The following is a 27,385-nucleotide window of genomic DNA, read 5'->3' as shown; positions in this document are numbered from 1 at the left end:
AATCAGGAAGAGATGCAGACTCTTCAGAACAGTAATACTGACAGAAGACAGACATAAAGGACAATATATATAAATTGTGTCATTCTCACCACGCAATCAAAAAAGCAGAGAAAAATTGGGTAACATTGCAAAGGTGAAAGGATTCAGGAATAAAAGTGTGTGTACATATTTGAATGATTATTGTTTAGGAAAGACATAAAAATGGGTTTAGGAAAGACATAAAAGCGGGTGTTCATTTTTGATCCTGTGAGATACAGATAAAATACTATGTTTTAGACAATAAATGTCTTTTAATACTAGCCTAGTTAAATATAACATGGTTGATAGTAATCTATTTATGTAAGTTTTAACCCTTTTTCTTACTCTCTTTTTTTCTCAGTATTCCTAAGTGTTCCTGTATAGGTGCTGGATCACACTTGAATTTTTTATATTCCCCTGGCTTTTAAGAGGTTCCTTTCTGTGCCATTTTCAGAAGGATCAAGGTTCTTTGGAGGAGAAAACTGAAGATGAACATTATTGGTGCCTTGTTCAGGGCCTTTCAGTCTGATGCTGTCAAGCTGTCATACATCAAAAGAACCCTGGCAATGACTTTTTTGCACCAGCACTGATGGTGGAAGGAGCAGGGATGCAGGAGGTATTGGACACTTGAGGTCTGTGTCCTCACTCAGGGCTGTCCTCTAGAAACGTCCTAGCTGCCTCCTTCCCTCTGCTGCAGCCCAGGCACAGTGCTGGACGGAAAGGTGGCATCCAGGAGTGGTACACACCCTCAGAGACATAAAATGCTCAGTTTTCCCAAGAACACCCTCTGTATATGAAGAGTCACAGTGGAACAGATACTGTTTACTGTGTTCTGCCCTTTTGGCTAGGTAGTATTACCAAGTGAGAGTCAACTTTTCTCCTGGTTCTTGATTTTTACTTCTCCTGCTTGCTCTTTCCCTGTGTCATCAATAGTGGAATGTGCTGTACATGTTTGAAAGGCATTATCTTGTGTAAATCATAAGCTCAATGGTTGCAAGCGCTTTGCAGTCTTTGTGTAGCAGTGAGTGAAACCTGGTCTACTGCTGCAGAACCTCTGGAAAGGGAGGAAAAATAAATCAGAAAATTGTTTCTGTCTGGTGAAGTAGAAAAAAAAATCTATGGAAAGAATTTCCCTTCATAAACTGTAGATTGCAATTGTATTTTATTGAGCCCAGAACAAAGATTTGATATCTATTTCCTTTCTGTTACAGCTCGTGAACTCACAACTGGAATTTGCTTTCTATGAAAGAATAAAAGGAGAATAAAAACTAAAAAAAAGTGGAGTGAGCCTGCCTATAAACCAGTATTGGGGTCCTTAAAATTATATTGTAATTGGAATTTTTAAACCTATGTAGAATCATTACTGTGCTGAAATATCCGAAATAAGAGATTTATAACATAAAAGTTAAACAAAAATAAACACCAGAACTATAGGGTAGGAAGTTACAAATTGAAGCACTAAGTTTAAAAAGGATTATGGCTAACATAAAATAGGCCTTTCACTTAATAGTGCTCTGCTACTTCATCAACTATGCACCAAGACAATGGTGGCTATAAAACACTATGAGCAAATTCAAGTTATAGAATAAATAAGATGAGAAAATGAACTTTGTGAGGAGTCCTGTCCCAACAATGATGTTATAGGGAAGAAAACCAGAACAAGACCCTTAAAACTGAGTGAAAAGGACACAGAAATCTGTGTCTCTTGGTTTACCTTCACTTCTTTCACTCTGTGGTCTAGGCCATTTTTTCTCAAAGAAGAAGGAATAGCTCTGGTTTCCAGTGAGAAAATAGCACACAGAGCCCACAATGCTAGCTGAAGGCCAGCAGGTCCACACAGGTAAATAACAAAGGGACTTCAGCTTTCCCAGGCTGGAGTCCAGCATTTTTCTCTCCTCCTTGCCTCCTGAGTGACCCAGAGAAGCAAAGGAGGAAGAGAAGCAAGACAACCAAAACCAAGTCGGACCTATCAGAGAGGTAGAAACGGAGATGTTGTCACTCCTGTAACTGTGCTGGTTGTCCCTTGCAGCTGCGTATCAGGTTGCTGGAGCCCATGGGGCTAATTCTGACCTAACTTCATGTGATATGGCACTGATGTTACCTTGCAAATAGTTGTGATGTGTTGCAAGATCAGAGTGAGACCCTGACTTAACTGTTTAAACTTTGAGAAATTCACTAAAGATACTTATAAACACTAAGAGAAAACCTGTTGTGGTGACAAACTTTATAGCCTTTAGATGCATCATGTGTGCTTTGAAGCACAGGGCTTCATTTATCCCAGGGTAAAAACATTGCTCTGTAAGCATTCATATTTTAATTCTTTAGAATTTATTACAGGCTGGGATAGAAGCAACATGTGAGATAAATGGAGTGACAAAAAATATATGGAAAGAACCTGTGATTATTAACTGAAACAATTCTGCATAGACTGTAGTTCCACCAGTGTGACTATGCTGATTTATGCTAACTGAAGCTGGAGTGGTTTGCTTGCTTGTCTTACTTGCATTTTAAAAGTAAAGTATTAATTTCTAATCCTCATGTTTGCAAAGAAGTGCTTGAAAACATAACTGTATCTAATTGTTTTAAGAAGCATAAGTAATGCTTTATGCTTATAAAATAAGCATAATGCAATTATAGGACAACTTTATGGTATTATTATTTAATCTTGTGGTTTTGAAAAAAAAAAAACAAACCTATGTTTTCCAGACTATTTTGAGAATTTGATAGGAGCTTTGTATAATGGTAGTTGCCTCTGTGTTTTTGAGTCATTCAAATAGTGCCAAAAGATAGCAAACATTACTTAAGGTAAGAAATCTTTAGCATAAAAATTAGGCAAGCTTGATGATAGCAGATACAGTGAATGCAGTAAATGAATTACTCTTTGCTCATCTGGAGAAATGGATTGATTTCATCCTGTACAAAGATTTCAGAATTTTTTTACATTTTGAAATTGGAAATATCTTTTTTTCAGAATTTCACACCCAAAATGGTTGAAACCTCCTTTGGCTGAATGACTAGAAAGAAAATAATTGAAATCCATGATCATATTGACATTGATTACAAACTTTTAATTCTTTTAAGGAGGATTTTTTTCTGATCAATTTAACATTGTAGAATGTTTGGTCACAGCAGAGACTGAATTTTCTGTTTGTCAGCCAGATACAGAACAAGAAGCAGCAAGTGCAGTCTACCAAAACTTTTCTTACTTCTATGGCTTGCTTTTAGTGGTGATCTGCCAGTATTCACTGAGTTATTGGATTTGCTGCTTCGTGTATGCCTTTTAACTAAGGATGTGGGTTTTTTCTGGTTTTTTTTTTTTTTTCTGGGCAATTATTTTCTCATAATCTTCAAAGGATGCAAACATGGGAAAAAGTGAAAATTGGATGAATGAAGAGCTCAGATGGGAGATGGTGAGCACAAGAGCTTTGTGCTGCACCATGGCGGTACTGTGCTTGCCCAGGGAGGTAGTGAATGCTCCATCCCTGGCAGTGCTCAAGACCAGGTTGGATGAAGCCTTGGGTGATATGGTTTATTGTGAGGTGTCCCTGCCCATGGCAGAGGGGTTGGAACTAGATGATCTTAAGGTCCTTTCCAACCCTAACTATTCTATGATTCTATGGTGCTCTTGTGGGCACTGGTCAGGAGAGGGGTAAGACTAAACCTCTTCTGATACTTCCATGCCTGTCTTCTTCACCCTCTACTTGGCATGCCAGAAAGTCCCAGATACCATGTAAATACTCTGTAAAATTGCAAAGAGTGTTGCAAATGAGCAAAACATCTAAACTATTCTACCTAAGATTCTTAAAGAATAGTCAAAACTCACACTGAGACAGCTGTAGGTCCCTTCTATGTGCAGTCAGGTACTCTGTAGCTACGAGAGTCAGCTACTAGTGATCAGGCATTTCTGCTGCACCTTTTATTATTCAGTCCATATTAGATCCACACGGATTTGGGTTTTTCTTTTTTTTTTTCTGGAGGACATCTGAATTTTGCTGAGCCCTACAGCTATCCAACAACAGGTAGCATCCAGGGGGGTTGACACTTGCCTCTCTCAACATGAAAGAGTATTTAAGCCTCAAAGAATGGCCTAAAAACCAAATGGTATCTGGGGGCTGACAAGCTTGACGAATTGCTCACAAGTCAGGCTGCCACAGGAGGCAGGTGGGCCCCCCCCGAGTCTCAGTGCTATGGGAAAGTGGAATGCAGGCAGAAGTTTTGCAGGTGTAATGGGTGTTAAGTTTTGCCTGTACAACAGGTAACTTAGTCATTCTGTAGACACTAGGCGAGACAAAGTTCATACATGGAAAGAACCATATGAAATCCTACAAAATAGATAAGATCATTCAGAATGCTGCCCAAGAGAGTGGTAGGATGTAGAGGCAGCTCTTTGAATGACTACTATAGCCATTCTTGCCCACTCAAAGTACAGTAAAACTATCTTTAATTCAGCTATACACTGTAGCCTGCAATGTCCTCTGTTGCTGGAAATCTGCACTGGCTTAGTTCAGAAAAAAACTTAAGCAGGTGCCTGGAGTTATTAGATCTTTTGCTGGGAATTCTCATTTCATTGGATTTTCCCTGTATTAAGCAGGAAAAATCCTAGAAGTTCACACAAAATGAGAAAAACATGTCGCCTTCGGCTCTGTTTGCAGTCAGGTGGCTCTGTTCAGGCATAGAGGGGCTCCTCTGAACACACTGAAGTGCAGGTCTGAATCCAATGTGGAATGAAAAGTGATTTCTGACAAAAAATAAAACTTAATTTTAACCACTATTTCCTATACTGGGTTTCTCTTTGAAGCATAAATAAATAAAACATCAGTCAGTGTCTGCAGGTTTTTTGTATATGCCATTTTGTTTTAAAAATTAAAAAAGATGCAGAAGAAGTAAAACCATATAATTTGTAAACATATCCCAGTAACAATATTGGAAACTTTTCCAACATTTTCTCTTACTTCTCTTGAATGTCTTTGTTGCCTTATGGCTTATGCATCAATTTATCTGCATCTTTACCTGAATTTGAAGCCAGTAATACCAGACTGAAGTGTAAGATTTGGCAAGTGGCATATTTCATAGGAACACCTTCAGTCATGAGTGTGGGGGTCTCCAGTGTCTCTTGTGAATCTTAGTGACATCTGCCTTTCCATGTTCTCCCTTTGCTGTGTGTTTTTGTGAACTGTTCTGTTCAGAAGTTGGGCTGAGAATATTGAGCCAAGTTTGTGTAGCAGCACTTTTCACAGAGAGGAAACAGCTCAATGAAAGGTAAATGAAAGAACTGTAAATGCTCCATCCCTGGCAGTGCTCAAGGCCAGGTGGGACAGAGCCTTGGGCAGCATGTTGTGGTGTGAGACATCCCTGCATGGCAGGGGGGTTGGAACTAGATGATCTTAAGGTCCTTTCCAACCCAAACCAGTTTGTGATTCTATGACTCTAAAACTTCCACTTCTGCATTTCTGACACTGCTGCGGCTACAAGAACAGAGCAAGCTCAGGCACAGCTGCAGCAGCAGACAGCAGCATGGCTTCTGGCACTACAGATTTCCACATGGCTTATTATGACTTTGAATTTGCTTAACACTGATGATCCCTCTGCATTTCTAGGTGGGATATTCTCTAATTGTTCAGATTTCTGGGCCTTATTTCACTTATCTTTATCCATCTGCCCATCCCTGAGCCCTTCTGACCCACCCAAAACTGTGTGTTGGGATGGTATCGCTGTGGCTCTGCTGCCTTCCCACAGGTGGCTCTGTGCCCATGGCTGCACCTGCCACAGGGTGGCCGGCTAAGAATAATGCCCCATTAGCTGGAGATATCTCTAAAGTGCTGCCAGAGGAAAACAGATAGCAAGCAGCTCAGCACTGCTGAGGGTCACAGAGGAAGCTCAGGGCTAAGATAAAGAGCACGAGACTCTAAGGTTGCCAGTGGGGCTCTTTGAAAGTACTATCTTCTTTCTGCCCATGTGTCTACCTCCCAGCGTCGGTGTGCTTCAAGTGCCCAAGGGTTCACCAGGAGATCCATGGTGAGTTTGAGGACAAGATGACAGCTGGGTTAATGAACTCAAAACCTGATCTTTGCCTAAGGCTGCTGTCAGGAAGAAGGGCTTGTTTCAGTGTCATAATGACTGTAGGATGAAAAGAGCCAGGAAGAAGAGGGAAAGGCGAGACAGTGTCATGCTTGGTAATGCAGTTTCCTGCTGGGGGAAATGCTTCTCATTCTGTGATGCTCTAGAAAGACTCCCACTGAGTAGAGCAAACGGGGCTTATAGGACTTTGGATTTATTAGTGCTCTATTGCCCTTTTAAAGTTTTGATGCCTGTCCTATGTTGGGACAGGCTCTTTCAGATTCCCAGTGAGGATGCATGTGGTATCCACATGCTGGGTTACAGGCTGAATGCTTGATCCTCTTCTCCTCCCTCATTCTCTGCTTTCCAGGGGAAGGGTGGCTCAGATGAGTGCCTTTGCAGGTCCTTTCTTTGGAGGTCAGGCAAGTGTCCAAGCTGAGCAGTAAATATGAATTCTCCCACCAGGACTATGATCAAGCCTGGACTCCTCATTGTAGATCTGGTGCTCTTCCAGCAGAGTGATTCAGAGGGTTGTTCACCTGGTGCACAGCGTACAAGATCCACCCACCACACATCCTGGAGCCGGTCTTGTGGACCAGACTCAGGATGTCTTTTGCCTCAGAGTTTCATGTCTGCAGGAGGCACATAACAGTATCAGGCTTCCCTTTTCCTTGATTTATAGCTTTGGCTCATTCCCAAGTCCTAACAATAAGTTTGCTTTTGGTTTAAGCTATTTAACAGTTTCTTACAATTGATAGATTTATCAGGCCAAGTGGAGACAATCACTTTACATTTCAATAAGTGTGCTTGCAAATGTTCTTTTGTCCTACCAGACACAGAAGTGCAAGATGTGCTGCTATTCATTCACTCCCATGCATTAACTGACCAGCTGCAATTCCCTTTTCCTTACTCAGGACTTTGAAATCTGTTCTTATCTAAAACTCCATTGCTAAAAACTTGTAATCAGCAAAGGACAAGGGGTAATGGTTTTAATCTACAAGGGGGGAGATTCAGCCTGGATGCAAGGGAGAAATTTTATTACAGCGAGAGTGTTAAAACACTGCCACAGGCTGCCCAGAGAGGTGGTGGATGAGCTACCCCTGGAGACATTCAAGGCCACGCTGGATGTGGTTCTGGGCAAGCTGATCTATTTGAAGATGTACCTGCCCATAGTAGTGGGTTGGACTAGCTGAATTTTGAAGGTCCCTTCCAACCCAAACTATTCTCTGTTTCTATGATTCCTTCTACTGATAGAAGTATGGTAAGTCCAGTATGATAGGATATTTATTTCCTTTTTTTTCCAACTTAATAAAGTACAGATATTTCTAAACACTACATATGTGTTGTCCAATGGTCTCATAAGTTGATGTTCCTGCCTTTTAAAAATGTTAGTTTTATTTACATATAGAAATAATTCAGCTATAAAGGCTTCAAATTAAATTGCCTCATTCATCCAATCTGAAGTAATTTATTCTTATGACTAAAATCATTCCAAACACAAGCAATCATTATATTTTTTATATAGCTAGTTACACTGTTTCACAGACACAACAAAATGACATCAGTAGCACACTGCACTTGATAAATCAGTGTGTTAGGGTCTTGGGCACATGGTTCTGTTACAGCAATTCAGTGTGCATCAGCTGAGTGAGGATTGGCAGCAGCTAGCTCAATTCTTAGCTTGTGCAAGTGTAAGGTGAAACACCTTAGAGAGAAAAAGAGGTGGATGAAGAACCTTCGCCTTGGTGGTTCCAGTGTCTCAGGAGGATTGGGCAAACTTTTTAAATGGCAATAACTTGATTGTATGTTTGAGCTCCAAAGTTTAGGGAAAGGGGAAGCTGAGTGCTTGAAAAAAGATGCCAGACTTTGTGGATGTGAGAGGACAGCCAAGCAGGTTAAACATGGTGAACCATCAGCCTCATGACTTTAAGCTTCTGCTTCCTCTACAGTGAGAATATACATCACATAGCTACCTGAATATACAAGCTATCGCTGTGCACCAAAATGGTCCTGATAAAATGGAAAAGTGAATAATATACAGGTGTTTGTGCATTTGTGTTATGTGAGCAACACCTGGAGAACCACCACTGTACTAATGCTCCATTGAAAAGACATCCACAGTAGAAAACCAAAAAATATATAGGGAGGCTATGCACAGTACTAGGCTCAGGTTGAGCCCTCTGTCTGGGGAGAGAAAGCAGGGTTCTGTTCAGCCTGAGTGGCTGATGCTCTTCATCCTCCTTTAGTAGTGTGCCTTAATGAATAAATCACAGGTGTATGGCAAAAGAGTTAAAGCAAACTGGTCCTATTTCAGCTGATATTAAGAAAACTGTTTCTGTGAGAGCTTCCTGTCTTACATGCGGGTGTTGGGTCAGTGGACCCTCCATCCCAAACTGGACAAGTGAAGTTGTGTGAGACAAACAACCTTTGTTTTCTGAAGCCAGGCACTTAGTCATCGGTAATTATTTAGAATGGGTAAGTGAGCCAAAACACTTCATAAAGTAGCATTTTTTTTGTTCCTCAGCTATTGCATCTGCTGCTTTTCCACAGCCACCTTAATATTAAAATGCTTCCTTTGGCATTGTGCCAGCCATGGGAGAAACAAGCTGGTTGAAAGTAGCCACATGCCAATCACAGTCATAGGGCTGCTCTACACACATTGAAATATCAAGCTTACTGGAATAAGCCACCGCAGCTCTATCATCAGGCAGCCAAAACCTCATGATTTGTATGCACCAAGACAATTCAAGGTTTGTGTGCACAGCAACCCTGCTAGGCAGAGACTGACATCTGAGGAGGAAGCACTCTCTGCCAAAGGGAGGGATTTTTTTTTCCTGTGGCATGAAAAATAACAAAAATTGAGCTATTTAATTAGATGCCTAAATACGGGACTGGGTTGATCCATTTACTTGCAAATATCCTGGAAAACTATCTGTTAGGTTCTGTATCCTGGACTTTGGGGCAATTGCAGCTAGTGTTTTGCTTTTGGGATGTGTTGTGTACGCAGCAGTTTAGAAAAAAAGGAGAAGAAACACATGGCCTGTTTTTCAGACATGGCTGGGATATGTTTGTGCCTCCACATGTGGTACCAATATGTTGTTACTTACATGCTTCTTATCCCACTGCCTGCTGAGTACCTGCTGAAATGGCTGCTTAAACAGGGAGCACTGCAGCATGCTGCCTCTGTGCCTGCATGCCTGAGTGTTTGAGAAGTTAATTCTTGATATCCCTGGCAAATGTCAACACTTTCAGTCAAACTTCTTCATGTTAACATTATCTCTGAAGCTTCTTTCTCGCACTCTTTTTTCAGCCTCACCAAAAGAAAACACTGAAATGTCTTTTGCATCTTCAGAATGGATGGGTTTAAGTGGGAAATAAAGAGCCTGTCAATTTTAAATGGCAGAGTCAAAGGACATGCAGGCTGCCACGCTCAAGGCAGCTCACACAAGGCAACTGCATGAATTTAGCAGAACGATTAAGGAGTAAAACAAATACCTAAAGCTGTTGCATAAATTTGACCCAGTGTATAAAGACACCAGTCAGAAGCCCTGATTTCTACTGTAAATAGCCAGCACAAGCCTACACTGGATGTTAATCTGAGTAAAATAACAATGAAAAAGGAAAATGAAACCAGAGAGTTTCTCAGAAGGGTGTCTAGTTCTCCCCTTTATTTAAAGCAAACTTACCTATGTCAAAAATCAACCCTGAGTTACACATGCCTAGCCCAGAGCTTTGCAACCCACCTCTAAAAGGGATCGGGGCTCAGAGACAGTGGTGGCAATGGCGCCTGCAACTGTTCCTCCAGCCCATGCCATGCCTGCACATCACAGGGTGCTGGTGCCTGGCTGAACCACATCACTGTGCCAGTGCCAGGCTGCTCGAGCACTGTTGTGGTGGCCATCTGCTGTTGTGGCCATCTCTTCTTTATCAGGCTTCAGTAAGTGAAGGGATGGGGGCTGCTGCTGCAGTGAGGGGATGCTGGTGAGTGGAATGATTAATGGTAGTGTGGAAGTGTAATGGATGCAGGGTCCTCATTTGGGTGGGTGAAGCTATTTGGTGCATGAAAGAGTTGTTATGGGAAAAAGGTTTAGAGCTGAGAAATTAAAAGAAGATAAGCTGTGGAGACAGGGTACTGATATGAGTTTATTGTGAGAGCACCTTCCTCCTCATGAAGTATACTATGTTAACAAAAAGAGTTGCATGAAATTAAAGAGGCTCACAGGGCAGGAGGTTGCCTCTGTATGACATCTGATACTGCTGTCGGTGTTGATGGTGCAGCCCATCAGTGGGTTTAGGTTCAGCCTGTTCTTAGACGCCTCCAGGGATAGAGTCGCTTCTGTCCTGAAAGTCTTCTAGTACTTCACTAGGACGCATCTTTCACCTTTGCCTTGTTCAGGAGACAATTTATAGACTATCCTTCCACTAGTCTCCAACTGATGTCTAGTTTGATTGCAGTGAGAAGGTCTCTTTGCTTGAACGTAGAAAACATACATACAGAAAACAAAAATATATATAGCATGTGGTAGGACAAAATATGGCCAGAGAATGGCTTATTTGCTGAAATAGAGCACAAATCAATTTGGGTGAAAAGAGGCAAAGTGAAAAAGACCTATCTTTGAGAGTCATTAAAAGTCAATGAGCATAAAAAAGCAGGATGTGTTAAAGTCAGCTGGCTGTTACCCAGCAACAGTATCTGACAGCCACACTCCCAGGGACACGCTGCTTCTGCCTATGCTGATCTTTTTCAGGTTGATCTTTTGTGCAAATGAAATGTACATTCTTCTTTTCTCTCATTTCTGCCCAGCCACCCCTGAAGTACCATGACAGAGGCACTTCACTGTGCCTCTAGCTGAACCTTACCAGGTTCAAAGATCTGACGGTGTGCAGTCTGAGGCTTGAACAAATTCACCTTTTCTTTGAAAACCCAGTGAACTACTTTCTTGGTGCAATCCTTAGAGTGCAATCCTTAGAGTCATCTACTAGGAACTGGCAGGCTTGACCCCAGCTTCTCTTCCATCTAACGTAGCTAAAATGAATATGTGTTTCTCACCCCTGGTAAGAGCTGCCACCTAACCAGTCATGGCTGGGGCTGGTTTGGATGATCATTTTAAGGCCCAGTCTGCCTAAATACATCCTACTAAGCTGCAAGAGGCATTAGCCTGACTGCTTTTGATCTTGCTCCACAGTTACCACCGTCTGTAGGCTATACCAAAGAAACAGTGAAGAAGCCATCCATAGGTCAAAGTCCAGCTAGGCTGATGAAGCTGCATCACCTTGAGCTGTCCTCCCTGCGGAGATCAGTCTGGGCTCATCACACACGAAGTTGTTGCAAACATACAAAACTCCAGTGAAGCTCTTTGAATTGCAGTTTGCATGGGAAACCACAGTATTTCAGCCCCTCTCCTCCAGTATCCCTGCAAAGCTTTGTAAGGGCTGTTTTCCCATGCTTGCACTCCTTTCTCTGTCCTAAACTGTCAGTTGCAACTCTGGGATGTACCTAGTGGTGCCAGCATCTGCATAATGCTCAGCCCAAAATGTACCTTGGGTAATTCTAGAAAATGATCATGTCTGAGCAATGAGACATTCGCAGCTAGACTGAAAGGCAAACTGGCATGTCTACTTTCCTGGGAGGTCAGTGTTTGCAGGGAGCACAGAGAAACAGCGGGGCTCTTACCTTATTCAGAGCCATCTTGTGTAAGTTCACCAAGAGGCAAAGTGCCAGTAACATAGCTGTGCTGTGACTCTGGACTTGTGCAACACCAACACCCCAAGTGTTTTGGACAAGTGATGGTGTCATGAAGTCTTTCATACTAGTCTTGTGCCCTGCTCCAGGTCCTGACTGCTCCTGAGCCTCCCTTTCCAGTGCACCTTCCCACAGACACAGTAGACACACCTGTGAGCTCTTTCCAAAAAAAGCAGGTGAGGCTAAAGCAGGTCATGTCCTTTGCTGCATTCCCCAACATCTGCCCCAGATCACCTGTCTCCCAGTATCTTGGTGCCAGCTTGGTGCTGGTGCAGGTGTGGGGTGAAAGGGACATGCCAATAAGACTCCTGGGACAAGCACAGATGTTGGGGATTCAAATGGTTTCAGAATTTTTTCTCTGAAGATCTTACCAGAATTGCAGACAAGACAATTTAATTTTGACATGGTGCCATTTTCCAGTGGAGCAACTTTCTGTTCAGTCCTGCCCCAAAACAGAGCAGCACTGGAGGCAGCTGTACAGCCAAGCATGTAGCTGAGCCATTCTGCACCTTGCTTGAGCTGACCTGGTAATACGGGAAAGACTATGTGGAGCAGAGGACCCAGCTGACAGCAGATCCTGTCCCTATGCAGTGGAAGGAAAAAATGGCAGGGAGGTATGGGCCTATGTGCCAGCATCAACAGAGGGCTGCTGTTTTGTTTTCCCTCCCTGGACACTTATGCATACAGTGAATTTCTGAGTCAGAGGATGGCAGCCCAGCAGACCAGCTCATTTGACCAGTAGTGGAATAAGCTAGTGTGCAAGCCTGAAATGGTGAGCTGGCTCTGTTTGCTCAGCTGACAGCAGTGCAGCAGTTTTCTAATTCCATTGCATCCCTTAGAGCAAAAAAAAAGAGGAGGAAATGTAGCAACCAGCAAGAGAAAATACAGAAACTCTGTATTGCTCTTTCCACTAAATATGCCCAAATGTAGGCAGACAGCTCTCTCCCCTTATTTCCCCAAGCGCAGAGTGTTCACTTTATCCGGTGATGTAACAGATTGCTAAATAATAGACAAACCTGATATGAACTCTCCGACTTATCTCTGTGCTGTGGAAGAATGTGGAAGAATCTTGGTGCATTTTTCACTTAATTTTAGCATCTTTACAACGAGCAATATGCCACTGCCCTCTACTGGAAAAGTAGGAGCAGTCGTGCCAGGAAAATGGGAAAGAAAACCAGAGCAGCATTTTGTAAATGCAAAATATTATTGCATTTACAGCACTTGGAACTGCAGCACTGCAAAATGCAGGACGACAGGGACAGTGGGATGCAGATAGCAGGATGCACTCCCCTACTACAGCCCTCTTCCCTTGCTTCAGTGAGCTCCCAGGACAGGAAAAGCCTGGCAGTGGAAGGAAAAATTGGACCAGAGTTATCGGCATTTGTTCTTTCTCATACACTTCAGAGAAGAAAATGGAATACCATTGGGATTTTTGAGAACTCTGTTATCTAAAGCTGGTTTTTGAGAACTCTTATGACAATAGTCTGGTTACAAAGCACTCAGCCTTGACTATTTTGTACATGCTAAAGGTCCAAGCTGGCATATATTTTAAAAGGTAGGTCATTCAATACACCTCGAGAAAACCATGACATTCACACAGCTGTCAGATGCCTTTTGTTACATATCACCACAATGTGCTCCCCTCATATGTACTAAATCTGGGCTTAATCTTAGACCAATAGCAGCATTGGTTTCAAGCAAGCAGATGTACCTGAGGCAGGCCTATCTTTCCAGAAAAGGTTTCCGTAAGATTTATTTAGCTATTTCTGGTTTGGTGCTTGAACCTCATTAGACTGATTTCTCATCATGAGAGGCATTAGGCTCTTCCTAAACTCACAGAGAGCATTGTTAGGTCAGTCTCCAGAAATACTGGAGTTGCTACCTTGAAAAACCATAGCAGATCTTCAGCTTAAAGCTGGAGGGTCAAAAACATTAGTTTTAATTGACAGTGCACAAACAGCCATAGTGGTGTATTCCACCTACTCCAGTGGTCTGCCTATATCACTGGTCAGGGAAATATATCCCGGGGAAGGGTTGAGAACTCATGTAGAAAGTGTACGATGCAGTGCAGGCCTTGACAACTACCCTTTCCCTTTCAGTCTCCCTTTACTTCTCATCTCCTTACCCTTTCTTTAGCACTGCAGCAAATGATTGTCCTGAGGATGGGAGTGCCAGGATGGGGTCAGGAGATCTGAAAATCAAATGGACTGAGTGACCAAAGACCGGCTAAGCAGCAGGTGAAAGCAAAAGCCTCCTTAGCATAGAAGCAGCTGGAGCACTGGGCATGAAACGGCTGTTCCACAACCTGGTTTGCATGATTTCTTTCCCTGACATTAACTTCTAAGCCCTCTGCCTAATTTGCTGACCCATATATAGTTTTAGGTCTTTATATATAGTAAGTGCATAACAACTCTTTTTATAATGGCTCCATGAATGACACACTGTTGCCCTGTAACTCAGTAGCTGTCCCTGTGGTTACATAGATGTGTCTGATTATAGATCAGCCTTTCAAAAGTAATAAAATGAAGTGGCATTTTATGTAACTCAATGGGTTACAGTAGGAAGCTGTTAAAAGTAGAAGATGAAAATAAAATTGTTCTTGATATTTTAAAAGTGATGAAACGAGGAGAAATATAAATCCACCCCCAAACACTGCAAATCACTCCTTACAAGTTTGGCATCTGCCAAGATCCTTCTTGGAAAAAAGCTGGCTCCTTCCCTCAGAGGGTCCTCCTACACTGTTCAAAGCATAAAGCTCATGGGTAATGTTCACTGTCCACAGACACATGGACAGATCATTCACAGGCACACTCACCATCCTCATTAACAAATGCCGCTTATCACAAGGGTTTTTTTTTATTGCTTTCTAAAAAGTATTACTACTAAGTCTTCATATTCTGTGCACTTTCTGTGATGAGACTCAAATAAAGGGGACCAGAGCTGATATAGCCAGTTCAGGCAGTTTCTGTGTTCTTTAAAGGTAAATATTTGAAGCTAGGCCATTACTGTGTTAAATTTAATGTTTATACATTAGTGTGCATTAATCAAGTGATTAGCTGACTATAATATTTCGGCAGTGGTCAGTCAAAGTATGATTACAAGTTGAATCAAGTTACTGATAATGAGAAACTATAGTCATCTGGAAAGAAACACATGAACAGAAATAACTCCATAATTTTAGATTATTCATTTGTGCTACCTCTAAAAGATCATCCCAGCATATTGTCTGTTGCCTTGATTTTCCTTTCATTTCTATGACATGGCTGTTGCCATAAATAAATGAACTTGCATAACTTCCAGATCATTCACTGGATGTGGCACTGAGTAAATCATAAAAGGAAAAATCATATTCTGCAAAATGCATTTCTCTGATGAGATGGAGTAAGTCTTGCACATTTATTTCCAACATTTTGGCTAGGCATGTACCTGTCTCACATACTTAATAAACACAAGATTATTTTCCAGAATTCCACTGAATGATTTTTGCCATTAAACACAAAAAGGGGGAAAAAAAATCAACCATTCACTATTAAAAGACTTTAATTACTTGGAACACTAACATCAAGAATGTTTACTTGAAAATATTTCTTTCCACTTTAGTCCGTCTTCAAACCTGTTACACTATATTCCACTGACTAGTATTACAAATTACACTGACATGTTTCCTCACACTTATAAAAGATAGAACTACAGTAAATTGTTTCACAAGGTGTTTGGAAAAAACATATATAAGAAATTATTCTTTCCCTCTTCTTCTATGAGGAAGCAGAAGCTCAGTTTTAACATACAAGAACAGTCATTATAGAGCTAAATATATTTGACATATTTAACCTCACAAATAAATAAATATATACAGGGGAGGTTACAGCATGTCAACTACAAAGTAGAATATTACATTGTAGAACTGAGAGCATTCAAGAGCATCTAACTGACACAGCTTAAGATTACTACATGGTAGTAAAAAAAAAAAAGAGAAAAAATCTTAATTCAGCAAAAATATAGGTAGCTATACATTAAACTAATAGGTTACAGCTCAGCTTCAGTCAGGATATGGTGTTTGCTTTTTATTTATATTTTACTAATCTGTTACATTTTACTGATTCCTCATTTTTTCAGGAATGTTCGGTTACCCTTCTTTTCACTTCTGAACACCTTAATCAGGTAGAAATCTCACAGTAAGCTGCTACGTGAACACTATATCTACAGTAGGTAAGCAAGTGGGATGATAAATATAAGTTCAGTAAATGCTTGTACATAATCTCTCCCTAAATCATTTCCCTTACTAAAGATGATCTGACAACACTCATCTCTGTTAATAATTCGATTTTAAGTTAATCAATCAGGTTGACTTTCATTCAAACCACCATGTAAGTATTTGCAGTTATGAGACTGAGGTCATTATGGTCCATGTAGGGACTGCGGTCTTTCTGGACAGAATACCATCAGGGCATCTTCCTCCCACCAGGGGTTTGCAGCCAGGGAAAATACACCATTTGTGCGATCACAGCATTAAATGATCTCTGCACATGATCACAGCATTAAGCGATCTCATGCAAAGAGCAAAGAGAGGCACAAATCCACATCCCTAATCACTGAACATCCACTTGTTTGGCAACTGAAAGATCTCAGCATAACTTTCTGGTCCCTTCTGAATACTATAAATAAATACCTGGCTAAAAATATTTTGGTTAAAAAAAAAAAAAGAAAAGCCTTTTCAAAAATGAAAATTTCCATGAGGAAACATTCTGCTCTGAAAACAGTATTTAAAAATACCTTTGCTGTTTTGGCCTATTTGTTCAGCAACGTGCAGTTACAATTCTTATAAAACCTGTCATGGGGCAAGACATGCTTTATGAGGAGAGATGCACTTCTGGCAGTCATAGCCACATGTTAATGTGTCACACATTTACAGAGATTCAAACAAGTAAGCATTTTATGTTCTTGTCTGTTCTCTGTACACATACAACTTAATGTCACTGTGCACACGGTATAGCTATGTGAAATTCCCTAATGTTGCCTAAATGCTGTTTAAACTCTGTGGCTCAACAACCTCAATCAAGTCAATCAACAGAGGGCCAGGAGAGGAATACTGATACTGATACTATTATGTGCCCGGAAAGATGTTATTTATTTATTACTGGTAAAGGTATTCCAGGTTATTCTAATGTTGCAATGCCATCTGATGGAGGTGTCTATACATACAGTATATCTAAAGTACAGAGACTGACAAATGAACCCATGGATTTACAAAGTATTAATCTTGCATTTAAATACTTAAGTTTTAGCACCGTTCATTTTTCTTAGATTGTGGTACACATTGTGGTTTCCTGTCATATTTACCGTGTACATTATAAAAACGTGTGGAGAGAGTCCTACATACATATTTATACATCTAAATATAGCTGCATGTCTTCTATTTTGTTTAGTGAAAAAGAATATTAAACATAGAATTGTGACTGAAGATTCCTCGTTTTAAACATATCAATCAATAAATGTTGAAACATGACTTTGTGTAAACTTTGGATTTACCTGTGCATTTGTTGCGCACAGATGCAAATGATACATATGACTGTGTTTCCATATATATCAATGGGCTTAAAATCTGCAAAAGTTACTAATGACCTCCATGCCTTCTCAGTCAGCACATCTATGTAATATGTGTGTTTCTTTGTACATGGATATAAAATAGCCTGAATTTACAGCATATACTCTTTTGGTAAGCAAGATTTGCATGATTAGGTCTATTTAGTGAAAAATGGTTTAAATAACCTTTTAACACTGGTGGTATAGGTTTTCACTTATGAATAAAGAACAGACAGCACTAGACAGTCAAGAAGCAAGAACCTAACAAGTGTCATAGGGAAAAATACGTGTTTTTCAACAGAAAAAGACCATCAGTAAACTGTTCAATAAGAGCTTTCCTGTACTGCGTGTCATGTCTGTTATTTTCACCAGGAGTTAAGACTCACTTCTGTCTGGACTATATAATTTAGAGATAGGCTTGTGGCTCTTCAGTCTTAAAAAATATTTACACAGGATTACAATTAGCTGTCCAGGCATCATGTTGGCTGGCACACATTTAAAAACAGCTCAATACCATAGTGGAAAAATTGCCTGTTTCCACAACAGTAAAAAGGTAGAGAAATCAGTCCTTGAGTGGGAGCTGTTAACAGGAGAATGGTATGAACTGGGAAAAAATAACTAAACAGGTCACATTTTATGACATCCAATACTGTCAGTTCGGAAAAGACTTTCTGTCTTCCTTCAGCTTAAGAAATTCGGAAGCCCAGTTAGAACTTTGTGCTGTGACTAAATGTGTCGGACATGATGATATTTTTATAGAAGTTGTCGGAGTGAGGATTACAGTATCCCTTGACCTTGTCAATAACCTGGTGGACAGGGATAATTGATGTCTGTTCTCCATCCTCTTGGGCAAATTTTGAAGATGGCTTGTCAAGATAAACATTCTCTAGAAAGGGGAAAAAGGAACAACAAGTTAGGGCTTCTTAAGCAAACTCAGAGTTTAACAGGTCTAACAGTGTCACTCCCACATAATTATGCCTTCATTTGCCACTACTGGCATTATCTACATTAATTTACTGTTGATGCTTTGAATCTTACAAACTAAAAACATTTTGGTGTTTTTAGCACTGGAATAGGGGTTACCTCCTTAACATCTGGTAAATAACATCTCCACACAATAAAGTAGGGGAAAATGACAATAAAAGGATTTAATTATTTCAGTAGTTGAGGTTTTAGGGTAACACAGAAATAATGTAATCTGTGCAAAATATAGCAGAAGATGACTTGACAGCCAGACTGAAACTGGCCTAAACTCTGACTTGCCTAGCATCCCTTTGTTTTTTCCACAATATAGAGGGTACTCTACAACTGTGGGGAGAAAAAGATGCAGAAAACTGGCATCCCCTCACATTTCAGGTGCTCTCAGCCAAGGGTGAAGCTGAAGAGAAAGAGGAGCAACGCATTTCCCAGCCGGGCTGGGAAAGTGCTTCAGAGGCTAACAGCATTGCTGTTCTAAGAACGGTCAGTAGGTAGAGCTCATGTAGTGAGCAATGAGACGAGAGAGCCCTTATCTGTTTCTCAAGTACACAGTGCCAACGAGCTTTATCTCTTCCACCGCAGTGAATAAGGCTGGAATTAATTCTCTGAACCCGGGCAAGTTTTGCACCATTGCAAGCCAACAGTAAGATGGAGTATCCTGTGAAGCAGTGTTTTCTACAAGTCACATTTTGGATGGCTGTTTACAAGACTAGTGAAATCACCTTCAAAAATTCCTTGCTAAAGGATAATTTCAGAATTTAGACTATTACTTAAACTATGATTTCATACAAAAAAAATCTTAGAGAAATAAATTAACTAAAAGTAAACAGAAAAGTAACCCACCCCTGCAGAAGTCATGATATCAAGCCATAAAAAGTGTTGCAAAGGAAAAATGGATTGCAGAGAGAGAAATCAACATAATTTTACTCATGACAAAAGAAACAGGCATGTTCAGGCATATCAGGATGATTTTTTCAAAGCACGCAATAATATCCATGAATTGCAGCAAATAACTCCATGTCCAACAGCAACCTGCAGAGTACTGTGTGCCTTTCAAATGTATGCATTTATTAGCCAATGCTACTACACTTTGAAGTTTTTCTACATATTTGATCTTATTACAAAGCTAGTTCTCAGTCTAGTCTGAGAATTTCTAGTCTCAGAATTTCTAGTCTGAGAATTTCTAGTCTCATAAATTCCTTGCAAATATGTACACTGTTTTTCACAAGGCATCATTACGTTGTTAAATGCCAGCTATTTCCTCATGCACAGGAATTATATAAGGCCTTTGAAACCACTGTGAGGCTCTCATTTTTTTTTTTAGCTCAATGGGCTTTGCACTTAAGTACAGGATTAAAATCCTGTATCACTGAAGTAATTGCTAGTTGTACCACCAAATTCTCTGCAGAAATCATCTTAACTTTCAATTCACAGAAGTTTCATATATGGTACTATATACAAGTTTGTATCAGACCCCTAGACAAGTGGCCCACAAGATGCTGAAGTGATTTTTTTCCTTTACCCAGTGGGGTCCACACAATATTAATGTTCCAGTCAGTGCATTCTGCATTCAAACAGCAGTTCATAGCATGGCTTTCAGGCACATATAGTCATTCAGAGTTATTTTGGGTGTGACTACATATGAAAAGCTATAGCTAGAAGACTAATTCCATAATGGCCATAGATCAAATAGAAATACAGCATCTTGAAATTCCTGTAATAACTTAAAAAAAATATGAAAACATTTTCTAGGACTTAATCATATTGTTTTTGCTTTTTACTGTATGCTTTGTGTATGGGTGTTTCAAATCAGTCTCTTTTCCACAGATTACTGTACACAGCATTAATGTCAGGACATGGTCTATTTTCTAAAAAGGTATCCTCCAAATGCTTTATGCCCCATGCAGAGTGCAGACACCCAGATTCTGAAGCTCACTTATCCTTTGATTCAGCATCGATGGTGCAAGATGTAATAGTGAGAAACAAGCAGCGCTTCTGATTAGCAAAGTCCTTTGTGTCAATGAGGTCATCATGCAAGAGACATCCCTCCACCCTGCTGTTTGACCCATGCATTCAACAAAAGCAATTCTCACTTTACCTGTAATGCTCCACCACTGATGAAGAAAGGGCTTAGAAGACATTATCTATACCACAAACACATGAATGCTTGTGTCAATTCCAGAGAGCACATTATAACCATATTAACAAGAATTGCCAAGACATGTAGCTATTATACTGTTTGCAATTTAGCTAAGACATCAAACAACTTTAGCTGTATTAGAAATCAGAATCTGAATGTTATTTTCTATTACTTTAACATGTGAGAAGATACGCTATCATATAAAAACATAACCTTATCAAAAATTCCTTTGGATTATCTCAAAAAAAAAGTGTATTTTCAGAGGTCAAATCAAAATGTATTAGAATCTTAAAAGCAGAGAGAAAACTGTGGTATTCCCTTAATGTCCAATAAACCATCACATTATAGACTACGATTACATTACTAACAGCAGTCCCTTTTAGGAAATAACTTGTCTATGGGATTAAGCTCACCACTTTAGAAGAAAGCATGAGCTTGTTCCTAAATGCAAGTTTCTTTTAACCTACTCACATCTTATTTGAAACTGTTTTACTGTTTTGCTTTAAGAATGCATCTCAAAAGCTCCAGCATTAAGTCTCTTTAATTGTCAGACAGATAAAAAGCCCTGAGTCCAGCAAAACATTCAAGCATATTTTTATCATTAATCCTAATACTAAGGGTCTAAATGTTTATCTGCCATGAGTACAAATGGGAATTCTCTGTCTGCAGAAGAGAGATTGCTCTGCAGTGGACAATGCTCTCCTCCTCTACTATTAAATTATGAGCAGCATTGTGATCAGTGAGTATTATAGATGCTGTCTGTGGAAGACTGCTGACAGAAGTGTGCCTTCATAGGAGAGAATACTGAAGACAGCTTGCTTAGGGCAGTTGTGTGTGTGGCCCGTCAAACCTGAGATGGCAGCAAGGACAGGTACCCTGGTGAGCCAAGCCCCAGATGTGTGCTCCAGGATGGCTGCAAATGGCAGTCCTGAAAGCAAGCTCAGGTACACTGGCGTATTTCTAAGACACTGGTCATTTTTACTGTATTCAAAGCAAATGTTTTTCATGTACAATCTCAATAATCAAGAAAGACATGAACTCTTAAAACACTTGATGCATAGCCCCTCATGCTAATGGATGCACTGAATATTGGTTACTGAGAAAATAATATTAAAATTCTTATTAAACAGTAACATATATTTTTAAAATACCAAACCTATAAAAATGAATGAAATTTTCTCACATTAATCTTTGAGTAGAAATTCCTATTTTGCCTTTAACGTGAAACTACATATTCACAGAGGCAAGAACTCACCTGTATGGCTGTTTCGTTTGCAGTATGTATTCGTTGTAGATTTTGATTTGGATGTTAAGTAGGTTGAATTGGAGCCAATGGAACTAGAGGATAAGGATTTCCCAAGATTATCAGAACTCTTCTTTATAATATTGGTGGCTGTCTTGCTCCAATCTAAAAATGATTAAAAATTTTTACATAAATAATTACCATAGGTACTAAATGCCTAATTTATTCAATTGTGAACATTTCAAGTATCAGGTACATTTCCTAATGTTGCTGCTTACACACAGCCTGTCCTCTTCCTATTAGGTAGACTCTTTCATTCTTAAGAAATACAAATCAAGACAAATATTTTATCTTAATTCACTGCTGTAGGCTATAGGTTACTATTTCTCTGATCTAGCTGTGGCAGTGTTGCAAGGCTTTAGCTTGTTTGTTTCTTTGCCTTATCATAGCATGCCCTGAAGTATACTTCAATTGGATAGGTATGCAAATTCACATTTGGCTATGTTTCACTATTCTGCCTGAAAACTATGTCAGGTTCATGCAGAATAAAACCAGCTGATGGGGTTGGACTGGCTAGTGCTAGGCATAATGGCTGCACATTAACTATACCACTGAAGTACTCAAATCCTTCAGGTTTTTAGCCCTATTATACCCACAACAGCAGCATAAAAATCTGGAAATAATGTGATCCATCTGTGTTTTCCAGTTCAGGAGTTACAGCATGAACCACACGGAAACTGAACAGAGGAAACAATCTGGATGCCTGATCAGAAAGAATATGGTTTTCCTGATTTGTATTAACTTTTTAAAATCATTAATCAGATTTTCTTACTACAAAGTGAAAGCATAAATGTTTTATAGTCTACAATGAAAATGCATCCCCTAAACAGAACAGAGCAAGACAAAGCAGAAGTCATCATGGCAAAAAGATTACTTAAAAACTTGAAACAAACCTTGGATGCCAAGAGAGAAAGGACACAAAGATATTTGGAGCACTGTTATTATCTAGGATATACCAGCTCACCTTACTAGGCAATGAGCTTATGCCACCTTACATCAACTGTAGATTTCAATCCTGGTCATTGAGCAAGAGCCATATGAGCAAAAAAACATATGGTTCCATCAGACAGCAAAGCAAGATCCAGTTCCTAAACACAGGAGTCTAATGCCATCTGAGACTGCCAAAGGTACAAGAGACTATAAATGCAGTGTCCCAAGTGGTGTACTTTTAAGTATCCAAACCAACTGCTCTCCTTGCTCTCTGAGAGTTGCAGATGAAGATGAACTTCAACCCTGGAGCCTCATTAGGCTTCTGCTAAAGAAATCTTCTATGGTTTTGAGTCTTCAGTGGTCTCTCTGAATTATATAGTGAAGTACAGAACAGTGTGAACAGGCAAAGATAAAAACAAAAGAAGTCAGAGAATTTCTATCTGCTTTTTAATAATTGTTCCTAGATCAACCTCACAGTCCACACAGTTCAGGGAACGTATTGGAATGTAGGAGACAAGTGACAAGACTGGCTTTTGAATGACAGAGTTTGAATCTGTGGAACTTTTTTTTTTCCCCCAGGTCCAAAAGGCTCTTTTGAAACCATGCTTATAGCAAAAAATTCACCAGCTGCTTCAGTGGAAAACTGACAGAGAAGGCTTGAGCATTTTTATGAAGTGGTATATGAAAAGTCCCTTGGCAATTGTTAGTACTGAAGTGAAATGACAGGCTATGATTAATCTATATTTCCACATCTCTGACTTACATTGTGTTATATTAAAAATAACACAGAAAGCTGTTCACCTGGACTTTTATAGACTACTGCAGCACCTACGGAGGGGAGCTATGAATTGCTTTTACCTGAATTGTCTGCCAGTCGGAATCTGCCACAACAAAGATGTCTCCTCCATTGCTTCTGCACGTTTTCTTTCATTGCACAATGGAATACAAATATAAACAAACCTGTGACACAAGCAAATAAACAGCAAATGAAGCACGTATTTGTAAATAAGCAGATTAATGAACATCTGCTAAAACCAAGACTATGAACTGAATTGTAAGCAAAGGAAAATAATTTTAAAGTTTTTTTACTGTCATCTATGCCTCCTTTAGGAAGTATGGAAATTAATTAAAGTTTTTCCAACCTCCAGCTGCCATGTCAGTGTCTGGAGAGAGGAAGGGAAATCTAAAGAGAGAGAATAGGACCCCTTTTATTGACACTGCTGATTTAGATCCAGCTCAGGATGGATCTTCTAATTATTTTTTTGGCTAAAAGGGAAATAATTAAAAGGTTTTGTCTTTGAACCAAATGAATATTTTGCACCAAACAGGACTGCTAGAGCCACACTGCAAAGTAAATACGGGCATTATATTAGCAAGGAGATAATTTTATCTTCTCCTGCTCCATATGTATAGAACTCTGGGCTGTAGTCCTTTACAACCAGAAGTCTTATAATTGGCACTAAAGAATGCCCTGGAAAAGAGCACTTTGATTTATGTGCATCTCATGTATGTACTTGAAATGATTATGAAAATGGTAAGAATATGTTTACAAGCACTAATTAGGTGTCCAGATACTTCTTAAGAAAATTACCTGGTTTGTGCATACAATTGCAATAAATGTGTTTAAGAATGTTTTTGTAGTTTATGTTTTGCATGCAATTGTATAATCTTTATTTTCATGAGAAAAGGTAAGCATCTACCATGTGATAAATGCTTAACTAGGCATATGATATGATTTCATCAGGTATTTTGGAGCTAAATATAGAAGTTGGAAGTCTCATATGCTCCTGGCTCTTTCCAGGTAGGCACTAGTTGTGGAATCTTCCATCGTTCTCTGATTTGGCCTGTTCTTGTTTTACTCTTATTCCGTGGGACAGAGCTGGCCTGAGGCTGAACACCTGATGGCAAAATGTCACTGCCAAATCCCTCGTGATTACATCTTAAACATGAATAAATACTACTTAATGTGGGCAAATGTGGTTAAGTACCATCCCCTAGAACAGTCCCTTTATGATCATCATGAAGAGTTCTGTATACTAATGCCTACTATGTTTCAGCTGGTAGAGCACAATGGCAGGGTATAGCTTGGAAAAAAGTGCTCTGGAGCATAAAATTATCCTCTTTCCTCCAAAGAGCTAAGGTCTAATTTTGCATGAATGCATGTCATTGAATTGGACTTCTATTTGCTTAGAGCCATCAGGCCAGGCTGAGAGCACTGAGATCAGTTAACTTCAGGTAAAAGTTGTGTCATGAAAAACTTTTTGCAAAGTTTTTCAAGACCTGATAAGGAAAAAAAACCCAAAGCAACACAGCACAGTTTAGGAAAGGCAAACATACCTTAATGCATCCCATACACAAGCTCTGCTGCACTACAGTTTTTCTGTTCAGTGAAGTATTTCTTTGTGTGATTTGTTTTAAGCACACAGTAATTCCAATGCAATCATTAGCAGCTCTTACAGGCTTAGAGAACAGCAGCTGCTTGTGGCCCAAATTACCTCTTAGTACTTCTGCACAGCTACAAACTTACTAAATTGATGCTTAATTAAGTTGTAGTGAATGTTTGGACCATTCCAAATGGTTAAAAAAGAAAATGTGTATGTCTATAGTAATACAAAACAAATGTACGGCATTAAGTACTTTGCCTTTGCCCTGTCTGGACTTGGTCTCTGGATTTTTTTTTCTCTGTATTTCGTTATTCATTAAGTTTACAATGTGCTTTACTAGCACAGTTTTGCTTCCCAGAGCCAAATCAGACCCTAGGCTTGGCTCTGACTTGAAAGTATTTGGCTTGCCCAGGCATATATATAAAATGAGCAGCCAAAAAAAGATGTTCCTATTTTTTTTTTTACTTTGAGCATCAAAGAGAGAAAAATAATTTCCTATGTAGATGAAATAGCAAAGTACAGTAACACCAGTAGTTGTTGCAATTTACTTTTTCACTGAGAGTGCACAAAAAACTTGATGAAGGCTGCTGGTATAGCTTGAAATACTCATGCAGGTTTCAAAAACTTGAGAGAGAATAAACTTATTTACTGAGCTCTTCAAAATTAAGCTCATTCTAACACTGAGGAAAGACTTGTCAGACTTTGCCCAGGTTTTTGGTGCTAGGAAATGCTTCCCAGTACAAATCCTAATTTTTCCTTTGCTCCATTCCATCACCTTACTGCTACATATGCACTGCACTAGATATATGTGATTTTAAATATCCTTTTCCTTAGCTTTGCCTAGCTCTTTCTGACACAGCAATAAGCATTTTGATATATGGGATTGTTATCTTCCTGTGCTTTATATGACATGCCCGAGCATATACTGTTCCATCATTGCTACCAAAATCTGTGAAAAGCTTCTCACTCTTGCTTTTGCATTTACTCCTCAGCTTTTTCAGTTTCATCTCCTGGCTTAACTGCCTTCCAAATATTCATTTTCCATTGAACAGTGTTATTACTCCACAGAGACTTAAGCAGTGGTGGTCAACTTTGTGTACGCTCTCCACATACAAGCCTAATTGATTGCACTAGAAATTCTGGTCACAGAGAACTTGTTCAATTTGGTCCTTGGCATGCTTTTCAGAGCTTCAACCTTTTTTTTTCATGTTCTTCCCATACTTCTAATCTCTCTAGGCCCTTTTAAATTTCTAACAGGGACACACTGCAGCAAATACCTCATTATGCTTCCAGGGGAGTATCAGTATCTGTCCTTTGGAAAACAAGTCTTTAGCTAGAACACTGCATCCAAACAACGTTTGCCATTTTGCCAAAGTATTTTAGGTTGAAACTGAATCATACCAAAACCCACAACATTATTCTCTTTCCACAAATGCTCAATAAATCTTTTAGCACAGTAAATATACCTCAGCTGTAAGAGATATAATCTACACAGTGTCACAGTAAGTACTTTTTTTCATAAAGGGAAGATATTTTGCTGACCCTGGGAAAATTTGTTTCTTATCTCAGTATTTGTGTGGCATAACACATGCTCCTCCAATGCCACTGAAGGACAATGCAAATTTCAGCTCTAAGCCGAAATTCTTTTAAATGTCACCTATACACTTCTGTAATTTATGGCTGTTTGATTACAATTTCCAGCATTTTCAAAAAGACGAACTAGGTTGGAAAGGTAAATATTCAAAACTTCACTAAAGGCAACCAAAAAAAAGCTGACTATAACAGTCACTGGATTTTCCTTACAGAGCTAAAGGATATCCCATATCTCTGTGCTACTTCTCCACACTGGAACAGGACTAAATTTTGTCTTATGAGCTTCTCATGCCTAAATAAAATAGTTATGAGCTTTACAGATTCCCTCCAGGAATAAATTAAGTAAAGAGGCTTCCTATGCTTGTTATAATCAGTGAAAGGAAATGCTGAAGGTCATACAGCATCTATCTCAGCACTGATTGCTGAAGACTGTCAGCTAGGAATAGCATTATTTATTATACAGTGCATTTTATGGAAAAGACCTTGAAGTGCTAATTACTTTAACTAAGACATTCAAGCCATATGTAGTTGGTATCATTATTCCACATAAAGGGGTTGCCAGACTTGTCAAGGATGCTTTAAACTAGTTGTGTTGGGGGAGGGGAGCATCATTCCATCTCAACACACCCAGTCACTTGCCAGCACCTATAATAAAT

At 39.6% G+C, this 27,385-nt stretch overlaps 1 protein-coding gene across 2 annotated transcripts in view; it reads right to left on the bottom strand.

Annotated features, from left to right (window-relative positions):
* Positions 1 to 15,340: 15,340 nt before the first annotated feature.
* Positions 15,341 to 27,385, bottom strand: part of ADGRG6 (adhesion G protein-coupled receptor G6) — a 111,316-nt gene continuing 99,271 nt past the window's right edge. Inside the window, exons 23-26 of one of the 2 annotated variants that reach the window (XM_031049885.2) lie at positions 23,611 to 23,712; positions 21,775 to 21,927; positions 20,478 to 20,523; positions 15,341 to 18,287 (exon numbers count right to left, since the gene is read on the bottom strand). In XM_031049885.2, coding sequence (XP_030905745.1) covers positions 20,510 to 20,523; positions 21,775 to 21,927; positions 23,611 to 23,712 — 269 coding nt within the window. In that variant the 3' untranslated portion in view covers positions 15,341 to 18,287; positions 20,478 to 20,509. The remainder of the gene's footprint in view (positions 18,288 to 20,477; positions 20,524 to 21,774; positions 21,928 to 23,610; positions 23,713 to 27,385) is intronic. The other variant, XM_005150047.4, reaches the window with a different exon arrangement.

This window comes from Melopsittacus undulatus, chromosome 3 (assembly GCF_012275295.1).
Source record: "Melopsittacus undulatus isolate bMelUnd1 chromosome 3, bMelUnd1.mat.Z, whole genome shotgun sequence".
In the NCBI taxonomy this organism is placed as follows: Eukaryota; Metazoa; Chordata; class Aves; order Psittaciformes; family Psittaculidae; genus Melopsittacus; species Melopsittacus undulatus.
The sequence above is the reverse complement of the archived record's forward strand: the minus strand, read 5'-3'. Positions and strand labels throughout refer to the sequence as shown.